The sequence below is a fragment of the Ananas comosus genome, linkage group 20 (assembly GCF_001540865.1).
Source record: "Ananas comosus cultivar F153 linkage group 20, ASM154086v1, whole genome shotgun sequence".
Lineage (NCBI taxonomy): Eukaryota > Viridiplantae > Streptophyta > Magnoliopsida > Poales > Bromeliaceae > Ananas > Ananas comosus.
In genome coordinates this window covers 7,382,213-7,391,796 of record NC_033640.1, presented here as the reverse complement: position 1 = coordinate 7,391,796, position 9,584 = coordinate 7,382,213, and the positions used below count along the sequence as shown (strand labels likewise).

The 9,584-nt window shown below is 33.7% G+C and overlaps 1 protein-coding gene across 2 annotated transcripts in view; it reads left to right on the top strand.

The window, feature by feature from the left end:
- Positions 1-2,351, top strand: part of LOC109725427 (transcription factor SPATULA-like) — an 11,071-nt gene extending 8,720 nt beyond the window's left edge. For both annotated transcript variants that reach the window (XM_020254621.1, XM_020254619.1), the window contains 4 exons: positions 909-1,226; positions 1,657-1,726; positions 1,800-1,974; positions 2,058-2,351. In XM_020254621.1, coding sequence (XP_020110210.1) covers positions 909-1,226; positions 1,657-1,726; positions 1,800-1,974; positions 2,058-2,103 — 609 coding nt within the window. In that variant the 3' untranslated portion in view covers positions 2,104-2,351. The remainder of the gene's footprint in view (positions 1-908; positions 1,227-1,656; positions 1,727-1,799; positions 1,975-2,057) is intronic.

Sequence of the window (9,584 nt, the reverse complement as noted above, 5' to 3'; positions counted from 1 at the left end):
CCCCCCCCCCCCCCTTTTCACATGATTCTAGCGAACACATACACAGCCATCTCAGTTGTTAACTCTTGTGCATGATTTTGATTCGCAAATTGACTAAACAGACCCATATCTTGCCTTCTCAATATATACTCCGTGAGATCTTTGTTGTCCTATAGAAATTTATCTACCTCGAGAGTTCTGGCTCGAGAAAATTATAGTTTGAGGTTTTACTCAGAAAAAAAAAAGAAAAAGAAAAAATAGTCAAAGGTTTTACTAAACAAAAAAAGAAATATGATTACAGATGCGTGACATCCGCTTGTCTGAAACACCTGAAACTCCGACTTCTCCACACTGATCTTTAGTTAGCACTTTGTATGAAATCCTGAAATCCTGACTTCAAGAAATCGATCAACAACAATTCTAGGAATCGCTTAGCTGCTATTTTGATTCTAGCCATGCTTCTAATTGATCCTTCGAAATGCTTGCCATGATTTGATTGTTTCCTTTACATTCCCTTTCCCCTTTCCCATCAGAATGGGAGTTTGGTGCTTTCCCCTAACCCCATGTATATGTAAGTTCTCTCGACTATGATTAGCAGTGAACTGGAGCAAGTAGCTGCATTTAGATGGAAATCTACTCGCAGGGAACAAGAAGTCAAACCCTAATTAATCGTGAGGGTCTTCATTAAAGAATATTTTAGTCACATTAGTATGCAGTGTTACATAAGAAGGTAGAAGAATTGCGTGTTTTTCCAGCATCGTGTGTTTTCTCCTGTAAACAGAAGATGTTAAACATTTAACTTTTTTGTCTAACCAAGTTTTTGATGTTGTAATATTTAACTCATGTCCCTCTGCTATTTCCTCTCATATTAAGCTCTATTCTAAATAAAAAATTAATGATTGTACTCAAATAATTGATCTCCTTCGCAGATGTTGACAATGAGAAACAGTTTACATCTGCACCCAATGTACTTATCCGGAGTTCTACCACCTCTGCAAGCTTCTGAGATGTGTATGGGCCTTGTCGCTGACAATAGCACAGGAATGAGCATAGGAATGGGCATACTTTCCTTGAACCAGGATTCAGCTGCTCACCATTCTCTCGATCAATTGAATCACTGTGCACCCTCCAATCAACCTGCTCTCTTAACCAGTGCGACGAGTATAACCATTCCGGAATGCTCATTCCAAATCGAGTCGTCACAATCCCAAATTGGACCATTCCAGTTGCCTTCTGTTACTGCTGAGGTAATCTTTTGTAATGACTCATTTTCAAACGTAAAATAAAATATGTAAAGCGACATTCTCAAGCAGTGTAAGCTTTTAGAGGCAAGCAGTTGTTTCATGTGATATTATAGCAGGTCCTGAGTTCAAATCTTTTCGGCTTCCTGTCCTTCAAATTCTGCAATATAATTCAAGTCCATATATTGGGTCTTTCAAAACATCTCGAGTGCCAGATATGAGGAGTGTTGATTATAAGTATACTCTACTAAAGCAGCACTCTCCAGCAGCCCAAAGTTTTTGGAGACAAATTGTTGTTTTACACTCACTTGTTCCGACTATTCAAATTTATTCATGATAATTGGGTGCAACCAGCATGGATACAACTAGGAGACATTGCCAACAATTTGTAATTTTTGAAATTTGATATTTTCCTACTTGGTTGTGCTTTTTGAAGGCGCTCTTCACAGAGGACATATTGCCGAAGCATCAATTAGCTTCTGGGCGAGTCGCAGCGAGCCTTCAAGGTAGATTGTTTTCTTGTTTTACATGGTTTAGTTTTATATCGCATTCCTGATCTTATTATAATTGCGAAAGAAGATGAGATGAAGCCCAAAAGAGTTGCTGCTACCTCTCGTCACTTTGCTGCGCAAGCATCTTCACCAGCGGACATCGATCATTTGCAAAGCTGCATGGGGAGAGGAGAAAAGCTCGTAAATATAAACATGATAGCTAATGATCCACAAGGCCATATTTTCGTTCAGCATTTGCAACGGTGAGTCTTGTATTGTTGTCTTCTTCTGCCTGTCGAGAACATTCTTATTCGTTCGTTTTCTCAGTCTTGCGAGTCTTGAACAGGTTAGAGAGCGGAAGAGCTCCGGATGCCGATGCGAAGGCGGAGTAGGAACTATACTGAAGACTTTTGAATGCATCTCTAGTTAACTATAGTTTAGGTTAATCATGACGCTCGACTTTACTAATCTTGTTTGGTTGATCTGTTGAGACACTAAATGTTTGTGTTAAAAGTTTATCAAGACATTAGACTTGTATCTTGTTCTCACATCGTTTTCCGCCGCTATAAAACAAGTTGTATTCTGTTGGTTACAATGTCTCATGTATAAAAAGAAAAAGAAAAAAGTTATCTAATGAAAATGTGTTTTATATGCATATATACACGGGTGTGTTTGTAGTTTGAAATGTGAATAAACTAGATTCGAACTTGGGACTTCAGGTACCAACCATCAAACTCTTTGCGATGTGAATAAACTAGATTAGAAAAAGAAGATCATCGTCTCTGGTTCTAAGGTGCATAGTGGACAATGAGGAGGTTAGGGCCAGCCTTGTTTAATTAAATTTTCAATTGTAAAAATCTTCACATTAGAGGCGAGCTACATAAAAATGAGTGTTGGTGTGGGAACTTTTGAATTCTATATATATAACCACTATCCCACCATCAGAAGGGAATGAGTACAGTGATTTAACAGTAGGGATATAAAACGGGCGGGGCGGGGCCGCAACGTAGGCCGCCTATCCTTGTAGCACGGCAGGAGTGCTGTAGCATCCGTGCCGGCCAAGCCCGGCTCAGGCCGCCGGTATTTCAGGCTGTGCTGAGCCTCTCCTCTTACGCGAACAGCCTGCTGCCCGGCATAGCCCGGGGCTCCAAAACACATTGTAAGTAAGACCAAACTTGGTTTAAATTTTAAAGTTTTACTAAATTCTTTTAAAAATTTAATTTATTTTATTATATAGCTAATCAAAGTAGTTTTAAGAGAAGCATTTCGATCTTTTCATATTTTTAAATTTTTTTAAAATTTTTTAAAAAATTATATAATTAAAAAATTTAAATAACGGGCCTGGAGCGTGGCCCGTCCTGGCATGTGGAGTGCCTTCTGGGCCGGAGGGCTGTGCTGGGCCAGGGGCCTGGGAGATCCAGCCCGGTATGGCCGGGTCCAAATTTTGAGCCTGGCTGGGTCGGGCCGTACCGGCCTCCGGCCGGTTTTGGTTCGGATAATGTGGGTCGTGCCGGCCCGACACACCCACTTTACATCCCTATTTAATAGCGAGCGCCTTATTTGAAGTCCATTGCCGTTGGTTTACTATCCACCGATCTATTCAATGCTGAAATCCGACCTGCTAGTAATGTGGGTATTTCTGTTTCCAGAGTAAGATCCGTAGCTCAAATTAGTCTGGGTCGTTTGTGAAATTGTGAGGTTGCTTTCACGTATTAGACAAGGTACCCCAATAGTTTTTCTAGTTATGTCTTTTTTTTTTCTTTTTCTTTTTTTTTTTTTGAGAGAGAATGATAGAATTTTCGTTCATTTTTTTTAGAAATGAAACGTGAAACAAACATTTCGTTTTCCCGTCTATAAGAAAGTTTTATGGGTGCTATTAACAGGTTTTATTATAGAAGAAGATAATAAAAACTAAAACATAAGGTAAGAGAGGGATTGACGAAATTGCTGCACTTATTAAACCTCCTGCTGAACAATAAAAGCTTCCCCTTCCAAAAGCTTATTAATTCTTTTCTATAAATGGTGCAAAGTAATGAAACCTGATCGCATAATTCTAAATAATATAAAAGATCGATTTCTTCAAAAAAAACGTGACCAGTTAGAGAATAATATTTTTATCTTTATATTCAACAACGACTATATTTCTATTTAATGAAAAATTAATGAACTATATATGTAAATGGCTATAGAACGAGTGGCGTGGAATATATAGTCTTTTAAAAGCAAGTTACATGGTATCCAAATAATCGAAAATATTAGTTTTATATTGGATATAAATCAAACTTCTGGTCAAAAGAATATAAATCGGTTTAAGTTTTTGACACTGGAATAATATTCTAACAAAGAATTTGTAACACAGAATGCGAAAGTAATATTTAAGAACCTGTACTATTCAAGTACGAAAGAATACTGAGAATTTTTACCATTATTAATTCCTGACTTATTTTTCAACCAAATATTTGACTAAATCAAATTAGTACTATTGCCGTGTGGATCAAACCACATTGTAGAACCCTCTCAAAGCAAGAGTTCTACAAAATGTCTTCTATGAAAGTGAAAGGGGAAAGGGAGATGAGTGACAAAATGATAGATACATGAATGCTTTATTTGAATGCAACCTCCCGCCTAATTATTGATTTAGACTTTTTTCATGAACTCCTGGATCCTTAATTTCGTTTTGATGGATTAAGTCGTCTTACTAGATCTTATTTGACTTATGTTGGAGTCCGATGGATTCTGTTTGGTCGACTGCAATTATGAAATGTTGTTTCTTTTCAAAGAAAAAAAATACAAATACCATTGAGAAAGAATAAGAGGAAGAGGAAAAAAAAAAGAGCCGCAGGTTTAAAATAAAATTTGTATTAAATGAAATAAATTTTTTTTTCCTATATAAGCTTTGTCCTAATTTATATTGAAAAAAAAAATATTAAGTCTAGTTCAAATGAAATTACAGAATTTTAAAAATTTCTCAAGTATATGGGTATATCATATTCTAATTTAAAACTTTCAAAATCATATTACTGAGTTTTAAAAATTTATTCCATACTAAAAAAACCCCTAAAAATTTGTTAAAAAATCACTAGAATAAAAATTAACTAAAACTTTTGAAAGTTTAAAAAGTATATTTTTAATTTATAGTTGATTTTTTGGCTGAATGAGTAGTTGGCCGTATGTGCAGTTGAAAATGTAATAGTTATAACCGTATATATTTTATTTGGTTGAATTTCGTCGACAGTGCTGAAATTACAAAATCACTCACACTCGCAGTTAAATAGATATCATAAGTCTTTGTTAATGCATCAAAATGTTAATAAAAATAATATTTTGGAAGACCTAATTAGGCATTTCCCTGAGTTCATGAAATAGGACAAATTTTCATCAGGCTCAATTAACTAGGAGATCTAATACATTCCATTATTTTTTTTTTTTCATATTTTTTAGATTGACTCTTTTTTTACTGTCATATTGTGATGCTGAGTCAGAAGTCTACTATGTCACAGCTACATCATATCAGCTATTTTGAGCCAATGAATTCCACGAACCAAATGTAATTGATTAGAGATAACACATCAGGCAAATGACTGTCATATTTTAGACTTTTTAATGCAAAGACTAAGGAATGGAATTTTTTATTTTCTCTCTACCAATTGTTTTATGGAGGAATTGGTGGCCATCAAAATCAGCCACCTAACTCATCAACCCACTAGCAATCTCTCTTTCTTGTTCTTTTTGAAGCAACAATAATGCAATTGATGAGATCAACTATCTTGGTTGATAAGTACTATAAACCCAAATGTTAAATCTCCTTTTGAAAAAGGGGTGCAGGGTGCAGAGAACATAGTCCTGAGTATGTATGAACCTTTTTGAATTAAATCATTAGTCATCTTTGTGTTGACCATTTGAGAGGGGTTTTTACACTCAAGTTTATATGTCTGGGGACACATTAATTTGCTCCAATGGACATGAAGGATCATGTGTACAAAAATTTACAATATTTTCTGCAAATTATCAATTAAATTGTTTATTTTCAAGTGTACTCTACAGCATTCCTATTGACAGCGGTGATTCGACTGCGACCTAATCACCGATTAGTTTGGATTTTATCTTAAACTTTATTTGAAATTACAGAAAAAATATGTTATTCAGGTTAAAAAAGGCAATATGAAAATATGCCGTTTCGTTTTATAAATGATAGCATGCTAATGTAAATTACATTACATCGATTAAGATATGACTTGAGCATCCATGTTGAAAAACAAAAAAAGCACTCAATAGTGTGTAAGAATAACATATAGCCATTAGATAGTCTCAGTATCAAATGAGTCCTTAAAAGTACAAATAGATCAAATCGAAGAGTAAATAATTAATAACTAATATCATGGCACACTTGGTGTTGCCATGCGAATCAAAGTCATGAACTGTTGATCGAGTCAAACCTTTGACTAGATCAAACATGCCAGTGATAGTTGGATCGGTTCTAGATAGACCCTCGAGTGTGCTTCGAAACTAAGCGATCAGGTTGAGGGATCGGTTCAACCGGGTTCTCTCACTCTCTACTCGTAGAATGAGCCAAAAAGACAGACTCAGTTGAAAGAGTCGAACTGATTGTATTCACGTCGAACTGATTGTGTTCACTCGTTGAAAGTACTTATAAGGATTACACTAATTTGCTAGTTAATTCAGGTTACTCCTGAAAAGCTATTAAATAATAGTAAAAGAAGGCTCCACTGCTCCAGGCTATTTCTACAAAAGAGTAATTGCTGGAATTGAAAGGAGTTTGAAAATACTGTAGTCTTTTATTTGCATGAAGGATCCTTATTACAGGTGCCTTTTTTTTTTATTTTTTTTTATTTTTAGTGATATGTTTTCTATCTGGGGTTAATGGATATTTGGCATCGTAGACGGTAATTCAACCACGTCCCCTGTTTTTAGGGATGCACTCAGGCGAGTAGCTTGCTAACTATGAAATTTCTTCTCTATTTCTTAACCGTTTCCACCCAAATTTTGCTCGCATCTAAGCGCTTTGTTCTCGGCCCCTGGTGCATCACGTGTCGCTCTCTGATTTATCCATGTAAGTCAGCCGTGTGTACTGAGCCATTTATCACGTGCAATACTTTTCCGACGTCTACACTTGGTCTACACAGAATATATATTACCCATTATATTATACTATTAAATCAATAACTCATTCAACTCTAAGAGGCCCACATCATTTTAATCGTATATTTTTTCATCCAATGGCTGAAAATCTTATAGCACCAATAGTTTTGTACTATTGATAGTATTCCAGCCTAGTTCTATATATATATATCGAGTGAGGCTACTATGTTTCTGAAAGTACGGAGCCTTCCGTGCTTCCAGATTGTTTTCGATGTTGCGACTTTTGAATCGTTGATCGGCTCCGTTAAACTTGATCTAGAGTATTTAAAGTACCTAGAAAATAAATTTTATAATTTTTCGATATCATTTGCCTAATGAACGAAGGGGCTCAAAATCAATGGCTGAAAATAAAAATCTTACAAAACGTGATAATATGACATTAAAATTTTAGATAAAAAATATTGATCTTATTTTATATAGTATAAAGAACTTTTTATCAAAATTTCACGTGATTTGGATATTTCTACACCGTTAAACTTGCAAACGGCTCATACAGGCCTATTAAAATTATTGATTTTGAGCCCTTCGTCATAGGAATAATATTGAAAATCATAAATTTATTTTCTAAGTACTTAATACTCTGGGATCAAATTTAACGGACAGCGAATCGACGATTCGAAAAGTCGAACACATCGAAACGACCTTGAAAGCACGGAAGGTTTCATGCTTCCAGAAGCATCAGTCAGCCTTCAATATTATATATATATATATATATATATATATATTCCAATTTATATGTATCAAAAATAGATATAAGAAATACTAAAGTTTACAACTTAAAAAGGATTATAATCCACGCAACCCATTATCCAAGAATGCATAGGGTTTCTGGCTTCTACTGAAATATATTTAATTTCCATTGCATCACTTACATTAAAGCATCTGTGAGCTCAACTTTGAACATGGAAATTAACAGGCCAACCTCATGCTTTTTGAAATTTACATTATCTTATTTTTATTTGGTAAAGCTATACTTTAACTTTCACTAGTCAAATAATGGTTGTTTAGTTAGTGTTTTGATGATCTGCTACGTACATTAATGTACCAAATTATAATATATAAAGTAAAAGATTTTAGAACATATATATATATATATATATATATATATATATATATATATAGCAAGCAGTAGATCACTCTAGATGCTAAAGACTATGTGATTAATTTTAGCAAATCAAGCGAAATCACGTGATCTTAGCATATGTTTTAGTAAATCAAGTAATAAATCAAGTGATTTAATTAGTATATTTGTAGTAATTTGAAAATCTGAGAACCATGTGTGCTTGTATTGTTTATTTTTTGGAAAAACTTCAAAAACCCCCCTTGTGGTTTCAATTTTTTTTCACTTTAGTACCCTGTGGTTTAAAATGTATCAAGTTAGTACCTTGTGGTTTCTCACTTTATCACTTTAGTACCCTATGGTTTAAAGTGTATCAAGTTAGTACTCTGTGGTTTTGCATTTTATCACTTTAGTACATTGTGGTTTTGATTTTGTATCAAATTAGTACCTTGTGGTTTTTTAAACTATAGGGTACTAAAGTGATAAAGTGTGAAACCACAGGGTACTAAAGTGATAAAGTGCAAAACCACAGGGTACTAACTTGATACACTTTAAACCACAGGGTACTAAAGTGATAAAGTGAGAAACCACAGGGTACTAACTTGATACACATTAAACCACAGGGTATTAAAATGAAAAAGTGTGAAACCACGGAGGGGTTTTTTGAAGTTTTCCCTTATTTTTTTAATTGGTGCTTAGGAAAAGAATTTCTATGCGTCTCTATTATATAGTAAATACCGACGCTTCAAAAAGTATCGTAATATAAACCATCTATTATATCAAATCAATTTATTAAAGAATACTATTATTTTTAATTTTTTAATACTTTAAAATATCATAATATATTTTACTGATGCATGCATGGTAAACTATTTTAGAATACTTTTAACCATTGTTAAGTACCAAAAGTAATGTTCTAAAAAATTGTTATTTTTCATGCCGCTGTTGAGTTTGATTACATATTAAAAAGGTCTAGAGAGGATGCGTTAGACAGTGACGGAGCTATACGGAGGCCCAAGGTGGCCATGGTCCTCCTCAACTTTTCAATATTTGTTTAATGGTCCTTCAAATTTTTTTTTTTGGAACATGGATAGTTTTGACCCCCCTAACTTTTCAATATTTACTTAATATTATGGTACCAATATAACTCTCTCTCTCTTTCTCCTGATCGGTATACTCTTTTTATGGATGAAAATATATTAAAAGCTTCTTGCTTATAGAGTATTTTATGATATATTTTTCTACTCTAAAAATTTCATTTAATAATTTTTTAAAATTTTTATTTATCTTAGGTGAGCTCTTTTATTTGACTAAATCAATAATTGCACTAAATTTTATAGCTATGTTAATTTTATTTACTAAAAAACTAAGAAATTACTGTTAGATTTAGTAAAATTTCTAAGTTATTTTAATGTAATAATATAAAAAAAATAGTTAGAAGTTAAACATATGAAAATAAAAAACATAAAGTTCATACTTTTACATTATTTATTTAATTAATAATTTTTTAATAAAAAATTTTTAATTAGAAAAAATTTTGTTTATTATTTATTATTAAAATTTTTATTTAAATATATTTTGGCCCCCTTAAGATTGAATCCTAACTTCGTCCCTGACATCAGAGAATATGCATGTGAAGGTCACCGTTCTCCA